Source organism: Leopardus geoffroyi, chromosome C1 (assembly GCF_018350155.1).
Source record: "Leopardus geoffroyi isolate Oge1 chromosome C1, O.geoffroyi_Oge1_pat1.0, whole genome shotgun sequence".
Classification (NCBI taxonomy): Eukaryota; Metazoa; Chordata; class Mammalia; order Carnivora; family Felidae; genus Leopardus; species Leopardus geoffroyi.
Window position 1 is genome coordinate 100,193,376 of NC_059328.1, and position 24,365 is coordinate 100,217,740.

Sequence of the window (24,365 nt, forward strand, 5' to 3'; positions counted from 1 at the left end):
TAGATCAGCTGGGTTTAAAAAAAACAAAAGCCCCAAAAAAACAAAAAAAAACCATGGTTTTCACACATACACTTAATGGACCATAATTTCAGTTTTCACATTTTAGGCTACTTTAATTTGAAACTGTTTTCCTAACAACTGGAGAAGAGAGGATCTTACAGGCGGTGTTTTTCAGAGCACACTGAAATCCGTGAACCTCCAGGCTCTTCCAGACAAGGGTCAGAAGTTGCTTAAGCAGATCCGGGAGTTGGAGGAAGCCCTGGGAGCTCTTGCCCTCTCCCCAGAGCCAGGTGAGATGGGCTGCGCCCCAGAACTCAGGGTTTGCGTGAACTTTACAAGAGACATTCGAGAAGCCCTTTTGATAAAGAAGAAACTGATTGATTCACCGCTCCTTTTGATGATCTACTTCTGAGCTTTTTAGAATTACACTTGTGATTTAGAAAAACTTCCTGCATTGCCTGTGGACTCCACTCGTTCCCATTGGTTAAGAGACTTTCAATGCTGTGCCCTTGAGGTCTTCTCGGCTCATTGGAATAGAAGTGGTCCCACCCACTCCTGACCTCCTCCCACACAGATAATTCCTTTGCTTTCCTCAACTGTAGCCTGTTCTTTCCTTGTTTTGTTTTTGAACAGACGCTAATGAGAAGAGTGACACTCAAGTACCACAGCAGAGAAACCTCACCAAAACTGCCACTGACCTCCCTCACTTGGTGCCTCCCCTACCCCTGCAGGATCAGGGACTGCAGCCTCTGGGTTCTCAAGGACTGAAGGCCGTCTGCCCGCTAGCTGCTGGGGGATCCAGCGGGTGCTATGGAGGTAAGATCCAAGGGCCTGGCCCTGCTGTGAATTGCTACACCTCCAAGTTCAATGCTGCCTAGCAGGTGTCTCTGTGCCCATGTGAAGAGAGAAGTCATTCTGAAATTGTGAATTGCCCCTATAATAAAGACTGTGGTGCTCGCCGGGTTTACAGTGTTTAGGTTTCTGCGCCTGCCTTGTTCACGGGCCTTGATCAGTCAACGCAGTGGCCGGCACATGGGAATCATCTGGTAAATGTAAGTGAAAACTCAAACCCACGCCACCACGAGGTAGGCAGACCAGCGGGCACATTTGCACTCCTGTGTGCGAGTTAAGGCAGGGGAGAGGAGCGACGTGAGTCAAGCTGATGACCAAAGAGCCACCAAGAGCAGTGCCACCCTATTTAAATTAGTGCTTCTGTCCTAAACTTTCCAGAAAACAGGATTCAGAAGTAACCCCAAATAACGATGCCATTAGAGCCTCAGATATGTCCTAAGATGGGTTGGTTTGCGGATCAGGAGTTGGGACCTGATGAGCTCACTGGTTAGGTGGGCTGGCAGCGACTGGAAAAGCCAAGGCCAGTTTTCTCCCAGCTGAGGACCTCTAGAGAGACAGAAAGAGAAAAGGAGAGAAGCAAGGAAGCAGAAAGAGGAAGGAAGGGGAGAAAGTCGAGGAGCAGTAGTTAACAGAGGGTAAGAAATAGGCTCGGTGCCAGACGAGCTGAGGCTTGTCTAAGAGGGAACGGAAAATGCATGTGTTTGAGTAGCAGGACAGTCCTGGCTGAGAGCACTGCTGTGAGAGCATCATTCAGTGAGCATGATGGTGACTGAGTCACCTGGACAAACACGAAATTATGTTAGAGTCTTAAGGTGAGAAAGTATATAATACGTTTTGGAAAGCATTCTATTAAAATGGTTTATCGTTTAAAAATATTGTAACGTTTAAAAATATTGTAAACATTAAAAATATTGTAATGTTTAGATGGTTAATTTCTTGCCGTGTATCTAGAAACCATATTTGGGACACCTCATCCCTGACACTGCAAACAGCTGAGGTGCGTGTCTAGCTGTTCCCTGTGGGACGAGGGAGCTAATACCGCCTGGCTCAGGGCGGTCAGCGTGTGACACGCATGTCAGGGGCTGTCTCCCTCTCTGCCCGAATTAATATCCACAGACTTCCACTAGCTCGGCCTTCCCTGTTGCTGACTTCCCTTCTTTGTCCAGCCCCGAGGATCTTTTCTTCCTGAAATAACAATGGCACTATTTTTAACTCTGCCACCTCTCCGAAGCTGGGGGGAAAAAGAAACACATCCAAAACGTTACAAGTTACCTCTTTATTATCCTTTCTGTTATTTTGCCCTTTATTAGAATGTGTGATTAAACAGACAGAAAATGGGGATCGAGGGGCCTGGGAGGCCAGGAGAATCGAGAGGCAAGAATCTGTAGTCCGTGCAGATTGATTATCTGGCGAACCACGAATTGCCGGGGTGAAATACTTGTGACACCTTGAGTGAACGCCTGTTTGTCCCCAGGCCCTCCCAAACCAGATGGCCCTCACGCAGTGTGGAAAATCATAAGTAAAGCCATTGACGAGCTACATCAGTCACTGGAGTCGCGGCCTGCCGAGACAGCTTTGGCAGAGGATCCCCCCGGGCTGAAGGTGAGCCGGGGAAGATTCCTGGCGCGGAGTGTCCCTGCACCCACAGACCCTGGGTCTCTGCCCGGCAGAGTGCCGTCCTGGTGGATCTTTCCTACGGATAACGCTTCCGCGGCTTCTCTTGTGTTTTCTCCTCCTGCTAAGCAGTGAGGAAAAAAAAAAAAAAAGTTTTTTTTCCCTAAAGCCATAAAATTATAGAAGTCTATAGCAGTAAAAGATCCGTTTACGGAGCTTCACTGGGTGCCACGAGGATGTGAAGGAATTGCGCTCTTAGGGAACTAGTTGGGGGGAGTGCACATGCAACAGATATAAGCCAGCCAGAAAATGATGCAAGAACAGAGGTACAGTGTGCATTGTAAGGGACCGCAGACAGTTTACAGCATACAGAGGAATCAAAATAAGGGAGAAGTCACTCTAGGTAAAGAACTCTTCGTTGCCTGCCTATTCCGTGCCTTAAAGAAGTTGCAGGCTAAAGATTACCGAGAGGGTATAAGCCGAAGGCTCCGTCAGAGAGGAGATACGGGGCTCGATTATTAACAAGTGAAGAGCGAGGGCAGCAGGTGGCGCTACTGAGCGGGGCAGCCCTGGCCATGCAGCCTGGCATAGGGAAGCGGCTCAAGAGAAATGACGGAATCACTGTAGAATTTTGAGCGAGGCGTTTTCTGAAGATTGTTGTTGTGGCGGAGCACAGGCTAAAGTGGAGTGAGAAAAGACTGGAAGGGGGTGTCGGTCACAGGGCTGTTGAAATTTAGGACTCACAGTGTAGATTGGGACATTGCCTACAGAGTGGAGACTCACGTTTAAAGGAAAATAAGGAAGAGCCATCGAAATGGCTTCGTCAGTGAAAGGAAGGTGGCCAGTCAGAGGTCTTGGCAGCAAGCAATAGAAACTGCCTGGTCATGAAATCAGACACACCAAGACTCTCCCTTGAGGGGGTAGGGGACGCTCTTGATAGACATGCTGGCTGGTAGGTGCAAGTCTGTCCCAGGCACACCAGGACATATGGTCCCCCTAGGTCAGAGGCGGACTCGGGGACATCCGAGGAGCAGTGAGCAGCCCCATGACAGCTAGGATATTGGGAGGATCACTTCTAGACACGAGAATCAGAGAGCATGGAGTCCATGTAGTCAGGATCCAGCCCCTCATGAGGAATTTATACTCAGCTTTTGATTCTTACCTCTATTAGGTCCCTTTGCTACTGCACCAGAAGCAGGCGTTGGCCTGGTTACTATGGCGGGAAAGTCAGAAGCCACATGGAGGAATTCTGGGTAAGTCTGACATTATGATAAGAGTCGACATATGTTTTGTAATTTTTTTCTCTCCTCTCCTCTCCTCTCCTCTCCTCTCCTCTCCTCTCCTCCTCTTCTCCTCCTCTTCTCCCCTCCCCTCTCCCTCTCACAAGAGCACGTGTGAGCCAGAAAGGGGCAGATGGAGAGAGAGAATCTTGAGCAGACTCCACACTGAGCACAGAGCCCAGTGTGGAGCTCAGTCTCACAACAATGAGATCATGACCTGAGCTGAAATCGAGAGTTGGACACCTAACCAACTGAGTCACCCAGAGATGCCCCCTCATTTGACCTGTCACCAGCTCTGGGGTGGGCACTATGATACCCCCTGTTTACAGATGAAGAAACTAAGGCGCAGGGTGGGAAAAGCAGCATACTCAAGAGTACACAGCTGTGGGATCAGTGAGGTCGTGGTGGCACACAGTAGAAGCTGACTGGCTCATTAAGCAGAAGGAGAGTTCGTTCTCTGGTGGCACAGAGAGTGTCTGGGAGATGTGGAGAGCCAGGCTGGAGACCAGATATCTAGGAGCATGGCCAAAGCCAAGTAATAAACTCAGTGTCCTGTGGAAACTGTCATGGCTGCTTTGCTCAAGCACCAGAGGAGAGCATTGCCACCCTAGAGTCAGAGACTCCTGTCCCCACCCTTTCCTGCAGAAAGGATGTCACAGGGAACCTCATTTCTCATGTTGCGTACATCTGAGTTGAAATCTTATGTGAGTTGAATGCATGTGATCTCCAGAGCCAGGTCACGCTGCCAGGGCCTTAGGTGCAGGGGACCCTAGAAAGTAAGTTTTCCAGGCTCTGCTTTGGAGACTCCTCAAACTAAAATTTTCCAAGGGGTTTAGCTTCTAGAAAACATGACAGACGGCCATGATGGCTAGTAAGTGGCCGTGTTGGGGATCCTCAAGGTTCGATGATTTGCTAGGAGGATGCACAGCATGTGGTCATACTCATGGCTGTGATTTGTTACAAAATAAAAAAAGTAGGGGCGCCTGGGTGGTTCAGTCGGTTAAGTGTCCGACTCTTGATTTCGGCTCAGGTCATGATCTCATAGGCTTGTGAGATCGAGTCCCGAGTCCCGCATCAGGCTCCGCGCTGATGGGATTCTCTCTCTCTCTCTCCCTCTCTCTCTCTGCCCCTCCCCACTCTCTCTCTCTGTCAGAATAGAACAAACTTTAAATAAGTTAATTAATTAATTAAATTGATTTTGATTTGCTAGCAATGGAAGTCGGCAAAGGAAAAAGGCACATGGGGCAAAGCTCAGGGGATACCAGGTGCAGGCTTCCAGAGACCTTTCCCAGTGAAGTCACACAGGGTGAGCTGTGATGACACATGTAAGATGTTACCAAGCAGGGAAGTTTGGGCCCCAGGTGTTTACTAGGAACTGGCCACTGTGGCAGCTTCCGGCCTGTTGGGTCCTGAAATTCCAGACTCCCAGAAAGAAAGCAGCTGTGCAGCATAAACCACATCATGTGGGCACAGTTTAGGCACAGTGAGCCGCTCTTACAAGGTCTGGGAACGGTGGGAACCCTGCTTGAATTCGTGTTCCCACACGCCAGCCCAGGGCCGACCTTGTCAGCGGGCCTTTCCCGGGATGGGGGTCAGATGTGTGGTGCTAACTCTGTCTGCATGGTAGCAGGGCCAGAATGCGAACCAGAACCCATGCTGTGACATTTTACCTCTGCTTATGTCAGAATGCTTATTGAAACTGTTCAGGTGAGGATGAGAATATTCTATAGGGTACAAACAATAAATTAGGTAAGTTCAGTGACTGGCACAATGACACCACCCAAGAAATGTTCATTTATGGCGCTCTTTGATGAATAAGTGAAGGGAATGGAGAAGGACTGTTTTAAACGAACTCCACCTACTGGATCCTTTTGCTTTGGCGGAATAAGAAATTAAAAAGACCAGGCAATACCACCAAACTGAGATAGATAATCCACATATGCATCCGTTAAGTAACATTTCAGCATGCAGACTAGAATAAAATCTAAGTCCTAAGTTCTAAGTTTTGCAAAAGTCACGGTAAGTGCCTTTGATCTAGATAGCAAACAGCAAGAGCTAGGGTTCATCTTCAAACACAAGGTGAAGGATTTGTCAGGCTTGGAAAGGACCTAGATCCACACCGGCAGCACAGCAAGGGCTAAGGTCTGCCAGTGGCTTCTCTCTTCAAGTGGAGGTGATACTTTGCCCTAAGTAATGGACTGTCCGATTTTTGTTGTTTTCCAGCGGATGATATGGGATTAGGAAAAACTCTGACAATGATTGCACTCATCCTGACCCAGAAGAATCGGGAGAAAAACAAAGAAGAAGACAGAAACATGGCATTGACCTGGCTTTCCAAAGATGGTATGCAGATAGCCTGTTATTTCCTAAGTGGACATTTTTAAGAGTAGACATTTTTAAGCTCTGAAAGAACACGTTTGGTCATATTTAATTCATCTATTGGAAGACTAGTGTAAGACTCATTCCTGTGCCATCATTTCTGATGCTAGATCTGCTTAATTACAAGTGGTCATTTCTCCTTTTGCTATAAACTTAGCTTGACCTGTAATTAGAAAAAATTTTATAGAGAGAGCCAAGGCGCTGGAAGGGCTCTGATGATTATTTCTGTTAATGTTGAGGACATAACCATAGGTTAGGTACAAATTAGTTAATATATTGTTTTCTTAAGGAAGGTCTGTCACAACCTCAGATTTTAGCCACCATAGCAGAAGCCGTTTTCCAAGTGTTCTGAAATTCCAGAAGTTTCCAAATTCTAGACAATTTCTACCTTATCTCAACCTCTGTTTGAAAGTAAAATGTGCAAGTGCATTAAAGGTCCTACATGTAACATATTGGCATCACCACATCACGTGGAAGTTGCTAACATCCGCCAAGACAGTTGGTGGGTCAGTTGGTAGGACTGTTATAAATCTGCCGTCCATTCTCAGGGCCTCTAATGAACACGGTCGCAGCCGGGTCCTGTGCCCCTGGGTTCATGCAAAGAGATGGGGGTGCGGGCAATGGTACAAATACTCCATCCCTAACCCATTCCAAAGCAAGCTTGGCTTTTCTGAGGGGTTTTGTACTTACATTATAATGTGGATGTAATTAAATTACACTTTTCAGAGAAAATAATACTCTCCTGTGACGAATCCACTCGGGACGAGATAGGAAATGATCCTACCTCTGCCTCCTCGCCACCGTGGAAGCATATTGTTTTTTCTAGACTGAGGCCACGTACTGTACTTTCCTCTCCCTCCTCAGCCTCTCTCTGTCTGACCTTTGTACAGGGGAAAACATATACGTGTTTTGAGTTGACAGATCACCTCTTTTATTTCCCATTCTGTGGTACCCTGTGCGTGGAAGTAAGAGCAGCAGTTTGTTAAAAATATCGATTGAGGGGCGCCTGGGTGGCTCTGTCGGTTGAGCGTCCGACTTCGGCCCAGGTCGTGATCTCGCGGTCTGTGGGTTCGAGCCCCGCATCGGGCTCTGTGCTGACAGCTCGGAGCCCGGAGCCTGTTTCAGATTCTGTGTCTCCCTCTCTCTCTGACCCTTCCCTGTTCATGCTCTGTCTCTCTCTGTCTCAAAAATAAAAAACATTAAAAAAAAAATTTTTTTTTTTTAAAATATTGATTGAAAGAATGAAAGTCAAGAAAAAGAGGAAATGCCTTCAAGGAGTCAAAGACGGTTGAATGAGCGTAACGAGGTGCTGATTTTTTTCCCCCCTCAAGACTCCTCTGAGTTCACTTCCCATGGAACGCTGATCATCTGTCCTGCTTCCCTGATCCATCATTGGAAAAACGAGGTGATGAAACGTGTGGGCAGCAACACGCTAAGAGTCTGTCTCTATCATGGGCCCAATCGGGAACAACGTGCAAAAGTGTAAGTGTGGAAATACGGCGGTTGGTGTGAGCCCTCGGCATCTTGGCTGAAGGGGCCTGTTGGCCTTCCCCGCTCTCCCTGGGCTTTGATTTAATCAGGGCTGATGATTTGTGAAGACCAAGGGCACTGTCGTCAACCCAGCATCCTTCACCTGTGAGAAGAGATGCAGCTTGTAAGAGAATGGTGTTCTTTTGCTGTATCCTTGTCTCCGTCCTCAACAGGAGCTACCATATGAGGTAGCCTGAGGTGTCTGAGTTGTCAGCCAGGGAGCAGCAGCATTTCCTCTGGAACAACAGGATCTGCCACAGTCACTCATGATTGTTGAGTATCTGAGTCCAGCTTCACGTTCTTCTTCTGTTCGTGCACATGCAGCCAGCCCAGTCAGCCCAGTCTTACAGAGCATTCTGGTAGACTATTAAGGATTGTGTGATACAGACTGGCGCTCTTTTTCACATATGAACCGTCTAAGAAGTTTTAGACTCAAGAGTTAAGGGTGAGACCTAACCAAATTCCTCAAGGGAGATGATCAGGAAGGAGGAATGAAAATCCTTCCCCATATGATCATTTTAGTGCTAATCTTTGCTTTTGGTTTTCAAGGAATTATTTTTTGGTAAGACTTTAAGTAATCTCTACATCCAACGTGGGGCTTGAACTTACAACCCCAGGGTCAAGAGTCACATGCTCCACCGACCGAGCCAGCCAGGAGCCTCTAAAGGAATTGTTTTTTGTTCCTAATTGTGATGTGATGGTCTGGGTTGAATACTTGCTATCTAGTCACGAACAGAGTTGTTTCTGCTTCCGAATAATCTCCCCAACCTCTAATACTAGAAATTTGATCTCCTAAAGAACAGTGAGTTGCACAATTGGGGGCCTTCAGTCTTACAATACACCTACTCTCATGAGTGAGGGTCGCCTCAGCGGATGAAAAGTATCAGGGCAGCAGTGACAGGCCTGCGTGCCTTCTCCAGCAGAGTGCTGTCAGTGGCCTTTGTTCCAGATATTTATTAGAAATAAATTACACCTCACTTGATTTGCACTTTGAGCATATCTGGTTTGGTGTTCCGAATGCGCTAGTTGACAGTTTGGAATCATTCTTAATTCTTCTCTGTGTGAGACTAAGGCAATGTGTAGACTGCACTCCCTCTGAATTAGGCATATCATTTTTATCAGAAGCATTTATGGACATTCGCCTAGGTGCACAATATTACGTTTCGTTGGAAAAAAGATTTGTACCTTTTGTTAAGAATCTTTACGTGTAGAGTACAGGAGAGGTAAACTCCAAGCTTACAGCATGTATTTTTGTACCCAAATGTCAAGGCTGGGTTAATGGGTTTTCAGAAAGCCGTTATAGAATCATAAGACGAAAGATCAGCTATAGATGAACAATGCTTTGAGAGTTTCTTACCTCCCTGAGACGTCAGTATCAATCTAGGTCAAATCATTACTAAATGTTAATTCTCAATCCTACGCCTCTTCTGTTATTGCCAGATTGTACCAAGCTTAATATGATGCCAGCCAGAGGTTTTTCTTTCTGACTCGTGGGATGGGAACAGGGAGGCTGTTTAGTAATAGTGAGCAGGCTATAAAAATGATCGGATGTCAGAGCTAAGGAAGCCTAGTGAGTAAAGTTTACCCCTCCCAAACCATGTGTGTGTGGATTACGGACATGAGTTAACGAATTCTGCTGACTGTCCTTGCAGCCGCTCGCATTTTTTATAAACGGGTCATCCCCGCCTGTTTTGTCAGTCACGGAGGGATTGTTTACTGCTTACTCTGTGTTATATCTGTGCAGATTGTCTACATATGACATCGTGATCACTACCTATAACCTTCTGACCAAGGAGATTCCCACACAGAAACAAGAGGGAGTGATCCCGGGTGCAAACCCCAGCGCGGAGAAGGTGAGTCTGGGAGCCGCCAGGGAAACTGGAGCCACACCTCACTTAACTGGAGTCTTTCCGCAGCATCAGAGTAAGGAAAGGTACCTTCCTGGGAGGGCAGGAATGGCTTAAACAGTCCACCTGCGGAAACAAAGAGTCCTTCCCTCTGTTCCTTCTCTTTTATTTTAGACAAACTCATCAGTAGTAAAGGTTGAGGTTTGGCACAGTATTTAGTTGCTTTCTTGAACTAATAACGGTAACTACATTATAGTTGTAATGGTACTCATCACATGAATATGGGAAGTCCCACTTGCAATTTTTAGAGTCTTCGGAGTATATACTCTTAGGGTGTGTGTGTGTGTGTGTGTGTGTGTGTGTGTGTGTGTGTGTGTGTGTGTGTGTGTGTGTGTGTTTACACATACACACACACACACATTTTTAAAAAATTTTTTTTAACATTTATTTATTATTGAGAGACAGAGAATGAGCAGGGGAGGAGCCGAGAGACGGGGAGACACAGAATGTGAAGCAGGCTCCAGGCTCTAAGCCGTCAGCACAGAGCCTGACGTGGGGCTCAAACTCACCAACTGTGAGACCACGACCTGAGCCAAAGTCGGACGCTCAACCGGCTGAGCCACCCAGGTGTCCTGATATATATATATATTTTTTTAAGTAGGCTTCACATCCAGCGCAGAGCTGAATGTGGGGCTTGAACTCATGACCCTGAGACCAAGATCCGAGCTGAGATCAAGAGTTGGACGCTTGGGGTGTCTGGGTGGCTTGGTCAGTTAAGCGTCCAACTTCGGCTCAGGTCATGATCTTGTGGTTTCAGGGTCAAGCCCCACATCAGGCTCTGTGCAGCTCAGAGCCTGGAGCTGCTTTGGATTCTGTCTCCCTCTTTCTCTGCCCCTCCCCCTCTCATGCTCTTTCTCTGTCTCAAAAATAAATAAACAGTAAAAAAAAATTTTTGTTTTAAAGAGTCGGACACTTAACCGACAGCCACCCAAGCACCCTGGGGTATTTTTTATATTCAATGTGAAGACCAGTATTTTAGTACAAGTATTTTTGTATTAAGCCATTAACAACTGCCTCTCCACCTCCCAGGAAAAGAGGTTGCAAATAATAAGGCTACAGAAGGGCCAGAAGCTAAACGATAACCAGACAAAAAACCCTGAATGTTTGCTAGGACGGCCAAATAGTCCCAGTTATACAGCACAGAGGCTTTATTGCATCGTTACCATGGGGCTTTTTTTCTCCTGAAAATACTGTGCTGTTCCAAGAACTAACCTAGCCATATTCGGACTAATCTCTAGAATGCTTCTCCAGTCAGAACAACTCTTGACTTCTTGCTGGTAATTAACGTTTGAGGTTCTCCAGTGGCTCCTCATTGCTTTCAGGATCAAACCGTAGTCCCGTTGCAGGACGCGGTAGACCTTGTATGAACTTGAACTTGCACGTCCCTCATCTCCCACTCCCTGCGCCTCATGCTCACTTGTACCAAGGGGCAGACACCTGCCCTGCGCTGTCATGCTGCTCTCCCTCCGAGTGGAATGCTTTGCTTCTGTTCCTTTTCTAGGTTGGTTGGTTGGTTGGTTGGTTGGTTGGTTGGTTGGTTATTTATTTATTTATTTATTTATTTATTTATTTTTACCTGCTTTGAGAGTTCTTTCATCCTCTGGTTAAATGCCTCTCCTAGACCTTGTGCTTACTTACGTCATAGCACTCTGCACATTCAGCGAACGTTAAGGATCTACTATGTGCTAGATGGTGTTTCAGGTATTAGGGATGTAGCAGTGAGCCAGACTGAGTAGATTTTTCCGGCGTGTATTGAATTACCCAGTGGGACTTAATATATAAACATCATGCTAATCTGGATGCCTGATTTTCTTCCCTGCCAAATTGTGAGCTCCTTGAGGCTAGGAACTGTCCTTTAAGTCTGATTTCATATCTTACTTGTAAAAGTAGACCCATCAGTACAGTTCTAGTGAATTTTTATAAATCTGGTCAATATGTTATTGAGTGAGTGAATTTCCAGGCTTGACACCTAGTGTAGTCCTGACCCATGGCCATTGCTCAGAAGTGGGTAGAAAGGATAAAATGAACTTAAGTTAAAACATTTTACTACTAAGCATCTTAAACCGAAAGTTGGGGGCTCTCAAGTTGACTTGTTTATTTCTGCCCATTAAGAGTTTCCACTTTTGGTTTCTTCAGCTCAATTCTTATTTCAGTATACCTGATTTAAGCCCTCAAACTTGAAGGTAAGAATGGATCCTCCATACTTTTTCATATTTTCCCTTAACTTCTGGAAGACATGTACATTCTCCCATATAATTGATGGATTTCACTTGGGTTTCTTCCAGGAGATAACAAAAACACCTTTGCTTCGAATAGTCTGGGCCCGAATCATATTGGATGAAGCTCACTGTGTTAGGAACCCCCGAGTGCAGACTTCCACAGCTGTGTGCAAGCTAGAGGCCCACGCCCGTTGGGCTGTCACCGGCACCCCCATTCAGAACACCTTGTTGGACATGTATTCACTGCTGAAGTGAGTAAAACTCTCCAGGATTATGTCAGTGTGAACCGTATCAATAACCCTTCATACTTGTTTCATGTCTCATGATAAAGTTCCAGAGTGTGCCAGATTATCTCGGATAGCAGACGGCAAACCTGACAACCTTTAAAGGACAAAAGAATTAATATCCATGAGAAAATAACCAGTTGATTGATTGGCAGGTACAAGACTTTGATGACATCCAGCCCCTGTGTGTGAAAAAATAACAGGATGGATTAAAATGAAAGGAAACAAAACCCTCTTTCTTCAGTCCGGTGAATGTTCTGGGCTTTTTCCACTTTAAAGCATATGTCCTAGGGTCAGGCCTACTATTTTATTCGACGCAAACAGAAAAGAATGCTGATTTTAAAGTACTTGCTTTAATTCAAGTCCGCCTGCAAGAGGATAGGGAATTTCTCTGTCAACCTTTGAAGCTTTAGGAATAAATTCTATCTACTGATTGTGTGTTTTGCTGTAGCAATACGGACAATGTTAATGGGAAAATTCACATTTTATAATGTGGTTTTATTACTGACTTGGATCCTTTTGATATGTCTGGCAGAGCTTTGCTATGAAATTCACTGTTAAAAATGATTGAATGACAGATGTAACAGAAAATCTGATTTGTTTCTCATCTTTTCTTTTTTAACGTTCTATTTTTTTATTTTTGAGACAGAGAGAGATAGAGCATGAACGGGGTAGGGTCAGAGAAGAGGGAGACACAGAATCTGAAACAGGCTCCAGGCTCTGAGCTGTCAGCACAGAGCCCGATGCAGGGCTCGAACTCATGGACCGTGAGATCATGACCTGAGCTGAAGTCAGACTCTTAACCGACTGAGCCACTCAGGCGCCCCTGATTTGTTTCTCATCTTAATGTGTTTCCTTGGACCCTTTTCTCCTCCTTGAACTATCCTTCAATACTTCCTTCCTACTCTCTGTCTTCTTCCCCAACAAAAACAGATTTCTCCGTTGCTCACCATTTGATGATATCCGACTGTGGAAGAGCCAGGTTGACAATGGTTCAAAGAAAGGAGGAGAACGGTTAAGTATTTTAACCAAGAGCCTTTTGCTGAGGAGAACAAAAGACCAGCTGGACCCGACCGGCAAGCCCTTGGTAATCTTACTTTCACGCGTCCCTGGGCGAGGCCAGGCAAGGGGGGTATCCGTATCCCTGCCTTGGCTTGACCAGCCATCTGCTTTGCTGCTGGGGGTCTCTCAGTGTCCCGTCTTCCTGTGAGGGGGCCCCGCAGCGGTCCTGATTTAGGACAGGGGGAAGTGCTGGCCAGGCTTTGACTAGGTTTCCAGTGTCCACTGTGGGGATTTACTCTCTAATGCTCAGGTCATTTGACTTCACCTGCTGCTTTCTCCTCCTCCAGGTGATGCTGCCCCAGCGGAAATTTCAGGTGCACCGATTAAAGCTCTCTGAAGAGGAAGAGAATGTTTACAGTGTCCTTTTGGCAAGATCCAGGTGTGTGCAGTGAGGAAGCATCTCACATTTGTTGTTGTGTTATTCCTGTCCCTGCTTGGGAGTGAGTCCAGGCTTGAGGAATACAGGATTCCTCAAACTGCATTTATGCTATTATCGATGAGTTTGGATATCTGTGTTCCTCCTGTTTGTTTTTTCTCCCTTTTTCTCTCACCACCCACTCCCCGACTCCCCTCTGTCTCATATACACACTATGTTCTTCATAGGCACTAGAAGCCTATGCAAGGGCTTCTTCCTTGCATAGAAGCCCTACAGTGTGGTCACTGTACATCAGTTCTATCTGGTCCTATGGGGCCGTATTGGGAAAGAACATCCCTTTGACGTTTGACCTGTTACTCAGCATCCGATCGGACTTAAACAAAGAAACTGCTCTGTAATCCTTGTCGTCTCTTCTTTATGCTGTCTCTAAAACTCTTGTCCTTCCCTAAATTCCAGATTTACTCTCTCCCTCTGGGTACCTCTCACTTCCAGTGTGAATATGTTTTTTTCTTTGTAAACTCATGTAGTATTATAGTATTTATTAATAAACATAAACTAATACTAATTAATGTTAGTGTTACATTAATGTGTTGTAAGTTAGTAGTAAGTTATCATTAAACATAATGTTCTATAATATTAATGTGTTTATTAACCCTTATCAATCATTTAAAAAATGATTTGGCTTTTAAAATAGTTTTCATTACCTTTGGCCAGTACTTGCCATGAGCCTGGCTTTATTCTAACAGACTCCCCTTTATAATTTTGCAGGGTCCTACCGCAAGCACAGTTAAGCAGTGACCATTGTAAATGTCTTTGGTCGTAGCAAACATTATATGTCCATTTTCTCTTTTGATCTGAGGCAGGTCAGCTCTGCAATCCTACCTCAAAGCAGGGCACGAAAGTGGAGGCAACCAGTCTGGAAGAAGCCCTGATAATCCATTCAGTAAAGGTAAGCAGTGGGACCCTCATAAATACATACAAGAAATGAAAATGTGGATTTAGAGACGGGACATTATGAATCCTTTTTTTTTCCTTTTTTTTTAATGTTCATTTATTTTTGAGAGAGAGAGAGAGAGAGACAGTGGGAGCGAGGGAGGGGCAGAGAGAGAGAGACACAGAATCCAAAGCAGGCTCCAGGCTCCGAGCTGTCAGCACAGAGCCCGATGAGAGGCTCGAACCCACGAACCACAAGATCGTGACCTGAGCCGAAGTCAGACCCTTAACCGACTAAGCCCCCAGGCACCACTATGAATTCTTGATCTGAGAGAGTCTATCTTAGCTAGGAACCTCAAACCAAGCCAACCCAAGCTGATCTCCATGCACCAGGCCTGGTGATGTAAACTTCTTTTCAGTTACTTTTGAAATCCACTTTATTAAAATGCAAGTAGGTCTGCAAAGAAAACCCATGTTTCATTTGGCTTAATTGGTAGGGAAGTCAGTTACAGCCGTGTTACCGAATCTCAGATCAGAGAAGTTCACAGTGGCCTCCGTGAGTTGGCGATTTCTCCCCATATTTGTGCTTTAAATCCTGCACTGTTTCTTGTGGTTTGTTTTCCTTTGTGGAAGTGGCTCGGGAGTTCGGGTCCGGCGGGCCTGGAGCCTCTGCGGCCGCAGACTCACAGCGGTCTGGCACCCCCCACGTACTGTTGACACAGCTGCTGAGACTCCGCCAATGTTGCTGTCACCTTTCTCTGCTGACGTCGGTAAGAAAAGCCCTTTGCGTGCATCTCCAGAGTGGCTGCCAGAGAAGTCCATTTCTTCTGTGCCGGGGTCCAGCCGCTGGATCAAGGGAAATGGCGTTTTGGGGTGCTTCTGGGTTTTGGTGGGGCAGAAAAGAGAAGTCTTACTTATTTTACTTTTCACCGATTTTGAGATAATTCCCCTAGTATTGAGAACAGGTTTTGTTTTTTTTTTTTAAGTTTATTTATTTTGACAGCACAAACAGGGGAGGGGCAGAGAGAGAGAACACCCCAAGCAGGCTCTGCACTGTCAGTGCCGCGCATGGCGCGGGGCTCAAACTCACGAACCCAGAGATCACAACCTGAGCCCAAATCAAGAGTCGGGCGCTTAACTGACCGAGCCACCCAGGCGCCCCGTGAGACAGCTTTTACTGTTCTTTTTGTAAATGAACTTTATTTTAGAATGGAAAATGTCATTTTGTGAAAACCATCCATGAATACTTTGGTATTTGAGGATGCCATAAAGCCAATTTAGCTACTAGTCTTTTCTGCCTTCTGGTGGTATTGGGGCTTTTAAGGCTAGTTGTGAAAACTCGAGTATTTATATAATTGGAAAAGTGGCCCTCACATCTGATAGAGGCACGTCCATAATTAAGATGAGTGTTATTCTTTCTGAGGAGCTGTAGTAATGTGTTTTGATGACAACAGCTTAATTAACTGTACTGCTTCCGCTGGGGAAAAGAGAATGGTCGTGGAATCTGGCATTTCTCTGAGAAGTGCCATCATTTGATTTACGTTTAATCTGGTGAACAAACTTGCCAGACTGCATTCTGAGCAGGGTTTCTCTGAGGAGACACTGATGATGAATTAGAAGACAGTTGGCTGTGTGAAATGTTAGATGGTCATCACTGCCTTGGCAAATAACCTGTCTCACTGCCTCGACTATGCACCACCAGTTCCCGTCTCCTGTATTCTCCTCAGGCCCTGGACCCGGCAGAACTGAAAAGCGAGGGCCTGGTCCTTTCTCTGGAAGAGCAGCTCAGTGCCTTGACGTTGTCCGAACTCTGTGACGCGGAGCCTTCTCCCATCATTTCCCTTAATGGGGAATGTTTCAAGGCGGAGATCTTTGAGAACACAAGAGCAAGCAGCAAGGTACTTTGGTCACCTCTGTTCTGGTAGAGAAACTGGGATTCCTTGCACAGGTTCGTGTGTGCAAGGGGCACGTTGGTCCACACACGTACAGCTCTTGCATTTCAGGGGTAGAACTGTTAGATTTTAGCTAGCGCGGCTCCGCCTCCAGTCTTAAATTCTGACCCTATTTCACGAGTAAAACTAGGCTTTCAGAGGGTGACTTGGGCCAGCTGCAGCAGCAAGGCAGATTTTCAGTCACAGATCGTGGGAAGGCTGCCTCTCAGGTTTACGCCAGTGGCGGGGCCTAAGTGAGCCAACGGTTTGTTTCGGGAAAGCTTTAAGGGACAACCACAAAGGGTTGACCCTGGAGACTGCTGTAATCCATCTGAGCGCCAGTCGCTTGGGCTTGCTGAAAGGCATCCGTCTTGTGAGTGTTATTCCCTAAATAGCCTTCTATCTTGGTTAATCGTTTTTGTTCCCGTTTTCATGAAAGCTTCCTAAGGCTGAAGCATTCCGGTAGAGGGAGGCTGAGGTGTGCTGTAACCTGAGTCCTGCCTTTCTGCTGGCTGGCTTGGGGCATCCGCCATGAGGCTGTGCACCCTGAGACTGGAGCGAGTCTCCCTCGCGGCTGCTGTCGAAGCTGCCATTCCCAGCCTCGGCCTCTTTTCCAAGGCTTTAAAAATAATAATAGTTTTATATATATGCATATATGTATATATGTATGTATGTATGTATATATACACATACATATATATATATATATAAAACTTAAAATATATATATATATATATATATATATATATATATATATATATATATATATGACTAGAAATGAGGTCACTGCCAAGGGAATGGTGTTACTTAAGAACTATTTAAAAAAAATTAAAAAAAAATTTTTAATTTTAAAAATTAAAAGACAATTTTTTTTTAACATTTATTTATTATTGAGAGACAGAGAAAGAGCATGAGCAGGGGAGGGGCAGAAAGAGAGAGGAAGAGACACAGAATCCGAAGCAGGCTCCAGGCTCCGAGCCATCAGCACAGAGCCCGATGTGCGACTCGAACTCACAAACCGTGAGATCATGACCTGAGCCGAAGTCAAACACTTAACCGACTGAGCCACCCAGGCGCCCCAAGAACTAATTTTAATTAAATTTTGAAAGTATTTACTGAGGTCTTGACCACCAGCAAGTGGGAGAAAACATAAGAAGAACACCGTATGTGGACGGACTTCATGTCCTCGCACCTTCAGAGTGAGCTCTTGGCTTAGAACACAGAGTCCTCATAGCCTGTGCTCCTCATCTAATACTCGGGTGATATATATTCACAAGACTTCTTCGTGCAAACCCATTAAGAGTGGTTCAAGCCACTTCAGGCTTCACGTGGAGCAAGGAGTTTGGGTAGAACACACCTAAACTCCTGCAGAGTGTTGCTGGAACTTGACCCCAGCTCGTGGACCATGACTCCAGCCCTCCCACTACAGTTTTCTTGGGAGACCTCTCGCCAGCTTGTTTGTGTGGCAGTCCAAGCACTTTCCACAGCCCCAAGTCTCCAAGACACGAGGGGTTTCATATGCCTGCTTTTTTTGCTCCCCACGAATTCACAATGGTCCAGTCCTGCGCCCCAGGTCCTGCCCAGCGTGTTTGTTCAGATAGGAAAGCAGCCTCGCGAGTGGGGGTGTCTAGAGGTGACCTCTTTCACAATAGCAGCATGGGACAGAGCCCTGAGGGCACCGCAGGGTCCGTCTGTGTCAGCTGCTTGTTCACTGATGACGAGTCTGAGCCCTTCACCAGGAGTCCCAAAGGGGTACAGCTGCGTGACGGCACAGTAAGAGCGGTCTTCGTCTCCTGATTCCTGGTCCGGTTTTCTTCCTCCTCCACCATCCTGGGGATGCACTCCAGCCCTCCAGGCTTTCAAAAGGTCATTCGCATTAGCAGTCAGGAAGAGTGAACCCAGCGGCTCTCCCAAGTCGCGCTCGTGTTCTTACCAGCTGCGCCCATGTGGACTCACATGTGCTCTGAGGGGGGTGAGAAATACCCAGAGAGCTTCTTCGGAAGCTTAACAGGTGTTGCTCAGATTGGACGGGTCCTCTTCTTCAACAACCTGTGGAGCAGACCTTCAGGGGAGGAAAGTGACAAACCAGCATTTTAGAAAGAGCCCCCTAGCTGCAGAGAGGAGAATGGCCTAGAGTGGGGTATGACCAGAGGCAGAGAGGCCAGTTCAGTAGTTCAGGGGAGGGATGATGGAAAAAAGCGAATTTACTGCAACTTACATGTGTTAAATAACGTTTCCCAGATTTCATCTCTGTTGGTGGAATTGGAGGCAATCCGAGGAAATGGAGGGTCCCAAAAGAGGTAAATGTGTTCTTTTGTTATCCAAGTATTGTTTGTAATTCATCAGGAAACTTTGACATTGCTGATAGTTCTAAGTGTTAGCTTTTTATAAATCAAGGACCTTAAATCATCCTCAGGAGAAAGCACTGAAGTTAGAGCACAAATTCTCTATGATTTCTAGTTTACATATTTGTGGCGTTGATTCAGAAGGAAATCCCTAGAGGATCAGAGTAAGTTAAGCACTTGGAGAAGTGTTTAAAAGTAGAAAACCATAGGGGGCGTCTGGGTGGCCCTGGCAGTTAAGCATCTGACTCTGGATTTTGACTCAGGTCATGATCTCATGGTTCATGGGATCAAGCCCTACATCGGGCTCTGCGCTGACAGTGTGGAGCCTGCTTGGGATCCTCTCCCTCTCTCTCTCTCTCTTTCTCTTTCTCCCCTTTCCCTGCTCACACGCATGCGTGCTCTCTCTCACTTTCTCTCTCTCTCTCAAAGTACATAAATAAACATTTTTTTTAAAGAGGTAGAAAAGCTGGGGCCCTGGGTGGCTCAGTCGGTTGGTTGAGTGTCCCAACTTCGGTTCAGGTCATGATCTTGTGGTTTATGGGTTCAAGCCCCGTGTCAGGCTCTGTGCTGTCAGCCTGGAGCCTGCCTCAGATTCTGTGTCTCCCTCCCTCTCGTGCCCCGCCCCCCCCCCCCCCCCCCAACTTGTGCTTGCTCGCTCACGCTCTCTCTTAAAAACAAATATTTTTTAAAATGCTTTTCAAAAGGTAAGAAAACATCTCAAGAAAAATAAGGGAGTAACAGATGTGAAAGGCAGGGGTGAGGCGTGGATCAGGGAGCCCCACGGTGCTGGGAATTTTCCTGAGTTGGGTGCATGGACCCATTTGTTATTTATTGTCCTTACCTGTGTGTTACAAACCTGCATTTGTGTATATGGACTAATTTGATTTAAAAACTTAAAACTATGGGGTGCCTGGATAGCTGAGGTCATGATCTCAGGGTTGTGAGATCGAGCTCCACGTCGGTCTTTTGCTGCATGTGGAACCTGCTTACAATTCTCTTCCTCTAAAAAAGAGATAGAGATAGAGATTTATAGATAGATGTAGTTATAGATACAGACATATAGCACGGAGGCTGGGGGTGGGACTAGAGATGTCCCAGCATCTTGTTGTGGCTGGCAAAGGGAGGGTGGCCTGTATCCCTTTCCTGCAGGACCACAGATCTCTGGGTGAGCACTAGGCCCCCAAATGCTAGGAGGCTGCAGTCCTTAGCCACCACTTTATTCTGACCTCCTTTAGCTTGAGATACATTGCACCCTGGATCTGGAAACAGCCAGCAGCATTATAACCTTAAAATGTGACCTGAGCGTGTGCCTTTGCCCCCCAGGGAGCAAAAGGCCTTTCCTCGTCCACATTTGATGACTGACTCTTACGAGTAACAGGGACGTGAAGGCCCTGCAGATGAATTTGTTTCCTCTCTGCCTGGGGCTGATGTTTTGTTCTCTGCTTGCTTCCAGCGTCATCGTCTCCCAGTGGACCAGCATGCTGCACGTGGTAGCCTTGCACCTGAAGAGGCATGGCCTGACTTATGCCACCATCGATGGCTCTGTCAGCCCCAAACAGAGGATGGACCTGGTGGAGGCATTTAACAGCTCCAGGGGCCCTCAGGTACGAGCTGGTCACATCAGAGCTCTGTAGTCGAGAGCAAATTATTCTCAGTTATATACAGAGAGCATTCCGGTGTAGCAGCTCAGCTATCAAAACATTCATTGCCTTGCTCCCTCCACATGCTGTTAATTTAGGAGGCATTTATTGGCGTATGTATCAAAGTGTGCAAATCCTTTAAAGAGAATAAAATATGAGGGCTGTAGAAGCAGAGGAAGAGCAGAACTGGTTGGACCGAGTGAATCTTTGTGGAGGAGGCAGGCCTCGAAGGTTAGGTGGGGGTTTGACGAGAGGGAGTGTGGGGAGAAACGAAGTAACAGCAAGAACACGGAAAACTTTGGTGGACTGATGGGCAGGAGCATTCACAGCGGCAGGCGTCGGGGTGCAGAGACCCAGGGAATGGACAGAATCTGGTTAATGGAAAGTCCGCTGCGCCAGCCGCCCCAGTGCTCTCAACTGTAGTATTTGTGTATTTTGGCAGGCATGCATGCCTTGTGTTTTGAGGTTGACCCACAAAAAAAATACGAAGTGAGTTTTCTTAAAGGTGAGGCATGAGAGATAACATCTCAGAGTTTTGGGCCAGCAGAAGAAAATTTGATAGGGGTTGATCTTGGGCTTGAACGTGAGACAGAGGGAGAGCTGTAGTAGGAGACCAAATCCATATAAAGGGAATGCTGTGCTTTCTTTTGAAGGTTATGCTAATCTCTCTCTCGGCTGGAGGTGTTGGCCTAAACCTGATTGGAGGAAACCATCTTTTTCTGCTGGATATGCACTGGTAATGATTCTGGATTCTCCTTGCATCGTCAGCAGCGTAGCACGAGGATCTAGGGGCTACAGGGGCGTTGGGGCCTGACTTCCTATGTTGAGAATGCTCTTTTTGCATTCTGGAGATGCCTCCGCTGCATGGGTGTGTACAGGTACAGGGCTAAACAGGGTGTAGGACTGCTGATGGGCCTGAATTCCTGAGCAAGCAAGGCTTCAAATGACTACTTAAAATAGCATTGGCTTTATTGTTAATCTGACATCTGTTTCCATGGAAACTGGGAAGAGGGCTTTTTCTCAGGGCTGAGAGCTATCTCACTCAGTTTTACCTCCTCAGAATACCATATTTCACACACATTTGTTGACGTCCAAGGAAATTTCAACCCTGAAAAAGAAGGAGCAGCTTTACTGCAAAAGGAAAAGGAATTTTCTAATTATGTTAGGAATACACTTAACACAAGGCCATTGGTTTTGCACGTAGCATCAACATTGAGAGCATAACAGCAAATTTCCTAGACATAAGATAAATGAGTTTGTGTGTTGGTAGGAGGAAAATGTCATAATTAGTCTCAGTTTGGGGTTTTCCAATTATGCCAAATAGGGCTTTTGTCTGATTCTCCAGGCGACCCAGATTGGCGCAAACAGGCCAACCTGTTACCATCTTCTGGGAGAATGTGTTTTGGTCTTATTTGGGACTCCCTGATACATGTGAGGGAGGAAAGCAGAGTGGGAGTTAAATGCTGATTTCTGGGGGCGCCTGGCTGGCTCAGTCGGTGGAGTGTGCGACTCTTGATCTCAGGGTCATGAGTTCAAACCCCACAGTGGGTGTGGAGAGTACTTAAAAATAAAATGTATTAAAATTTTTTTTTATTTTTTTATTTTAGAGAGTGAGTGAGAGCAAGTGAGGGAGAGGGGCTGAGGAAGAGAGAGAAAGAATCCTAAGCAGGCCCCATGCTGAGCACGGAGCCCCAGGCAGGGCTTGATCCCATGATTCTGGGATCGTGACCTGAGCCAAAATCAAGAGTCAGACCCCCCAGCCGACTGAGCCACCCAGGGGCCGCTAAAAATAAAATCTTGAGTACATACGTAAATACATACAAGGCTGTGTTTTGAAATGGAGAAATCTTGTCCAAGATTTCAAAGAGGAAAGATGAGAAACTAGCTTGAAGTTGATAGTGAGAATCTATAAAGAAGACAAGAAATTAAGTTCCCTTAGTTGAATCTTAGGATATGAAAGTTAAAAACGGTGTTAAAGATCATTAGGCAGCCCTCACGTTTCTGGGTAGCAATCTGAAGTTGAGGTTCAGTGACTCACTGAGGTCCTCCAGCTAGTTAGTGACCGAAATTGAGCATTGGCGTCCCCTGTGTTACTTAACTGTTGTCAGCTGATGGTGGTGTGGGGTTTCTGTCGGCACACTGACCCGAGCTGCTCATTCGAGGGCGAGAAGATATTCGAAGCTAATCTTTCTGAGGCCGGCGTAGCATAGGACAAGGGATTTGCAAACTTGCTCTGCAGATATTTTAGGCCCGATGGTAACTGTTTTAGGCTTTGCGGGCTACATAAGTCTCTGTCCTTTGTTCTTTTCTATGGGCTTTTCTCAAACCTTTGAAAATGTGATCACCGTCTGTAGCTCCAGAACTCTCCGGAAGCAGCCGCAGGCTGGCTCTCCCCAGGGCACTTGCCCATCCATCCCAGGGCGACAGCACCTCTGAGCTTTGCCTCTTTTCTAACAGGAATCCATCACTCGAAGACCAGGCTTGTGACCGAATTTACCGAGTAGGGCAGCAGAAAGACGTTGTCGTGCACAAGTAAGTCAAGGCCTCCCGGGACCTGGGTCCCTTCCCAAGCTTTACTTTTGTGAAAGTCTTTCTTGGGGGGTGTTTTCATAGAACGTAAAGTATTTGGTGAGCGCCTGACTAAGGATGCCCGTGAGGCACGGCCTCCCTGGTACCCACAGTCCGGAAGGGAACACAAGCAATATGGGGGTACCCTTGGGGTTGGTCCCTGCAAGATTGCATATTAGGCTAGGGAGAGCATCCTCCTCCCCACGCTTTATTTATTTAGTTCTTGCTTTTAACTTTTATTTTGACATACTTTCAGACATGTGGAAAAGAACGTAAGAGTTCTTAAAAGAATAATATCCCAAAAAATCTTGTTTGCAAAAATAACGCCAAAAAATTCTTGTGTGCTGTACCAGGTATATGTGTGCGTGTCAGGGCCATCAGTGAATTCCACAATCTGCCATACACAGCGACATGCTGCTTTCCCTGTCGTTAGCTCTCTCTTCACCCTGTACGCACCTCCATCGATAATCCTGTCTACTCCAGGGAGCCCACAGTCTGTGTCCTCATTCCCAAGCTCTCCGACACATCAGACCTAGATACCCAAATCCGTGCTAAATATCTGAGTCTGAGTGTGCACCTACTCATTCACTCGTGCTTTCGTCTCATTTAACTCCCAAAACTAATACCGGTTGAGCACTCACTGTGTAGCAAGTACTGTGACGTGTTCCAGGCCCTCAGAATGTTGCAGACGGAAATGGGATACCATAACCTCATGTCTCTTGATGCTTCTGAATTCCTTGTCTTTGTGAATATCCAATTCTGGAGCCACAGACTATGTTCCTCCCTTTTTTCTCTTCACATACCAAGTCCATTAATTTCATTTTCTAAATGTCTGTTATAACCATCCCTTCCTTTCCCTCCACACTGCCACTACCCTCTTCCAGATCTAAATTTCTTAGCGTGACACGCGAAGCCACTCACGAAGTGGTCCCTGCCATCCTCTTGAGCTTTTGCCATTGTGGTACAACATGGCGGAGTCCTTTTGACTTTTGCCCTGGCCAGACTGGACAGCCTGCTCTTTCTCCAACACACCATGTTCTACTCTTTGTGCACACTGGACACATTTCTGTAGCACTTTCCAGCTGCCTTGTGTTTATTTTCAGGTCTCTCTTCTTTGTGTGCTCTTTGAGAGCACAAGATACACATCCCTCCATTCCTACACACCTGGCATGTTGTAAATGCCGAATCAGTGCGTGTCGAATGAGTGAATGACAACAGTGGCATTTCTTCAGGTTGTACAACCTGTGTTCGGTGTGAATTAGCCAAGAAATGAGACACTGCACTCACACCAGCACACATACACTTAGCAGAAATTTGATAAGCTTTAAAGCCTTCTGATTTGATCAAGATTGAGCTTTTTGGGTGGAAGCTGATCTCTACAGTTTTGGATGGAGATATCTTTGGCTTATTTTGGCATTTTTTCAGTTACCTCAGCTTCAGAAAAA

General features: G+C 46.2%; 1 protein-coding gene across 3 annotated transcripts in view; it reads left to right on the plus strand.

Annotated features, from left to right (window-relative positions):
- Positions 1-24,365, plus strand: part of TTF2 (transcription termination factor 2) — a 41,592-nt gene that overhangs the window by 16,230 nt on the left and 997 nt on the right. For 2 of the 3 annotated variants that reach the window (XM_045478800.1, XM_045478802.1), the window contains 17 exons: positions 176-290; positions 634-816; positions 2,327-2,454; positions 3,638-3,719; positions 5,970-6,089; positions 7,457-7,607; positions 9,400-9,508; positions 11,848-12,032; positions 12,999-13,152; positions 13,415-13,506; positions 14,367-14,452; positions 15,070-15,206; positions 16,164-16,334; positions 18,609-18,667; positions 20,166-20,316; positions 21,006-21,088; positions 22,810-22,884. In XM_045478800.1, coding sequence (XP_045334756.1) covers positions 176-290; positions 634-816; positions 2,327-2,454; positions 3,638-3,719; positions 5,970-6,089; positions 7,457-7,607; positions 9,400-9,508; positions 11,848-12,032; positions 12,999-13,152; positions 13,415-13,506; positions 14,367-14,452; positions 15,070-15,206; positions 16,164-16,334; positions 18,609-18,667; positions 20,166-20,316; positions 21,006-21,088; positions 22,810-22,884 — 2,081 coding nt within the window. Of the gene's footprint in view, positions 1-175; positions 291-633; positions 817-2,326; positions 2,455-3,637; positions 3,720-5,969; positions 6,090-7,456; positions 7,608-9,399; positions 9,509-11,847; positions 12,033-12,998; positions 13,153-13,414; positions 13,507-14,366; positions 14,453-15,069; positions 15,207-16,163; positions 16,335-18,608; positions 18,668-20,165; positions 20,317-21,005; positions 21,089-22,809; positions 22,885-24,365 lie in introns of those variants that run through there. The other variant, XM_045478801.1, reaches the window with a different exon arrangement.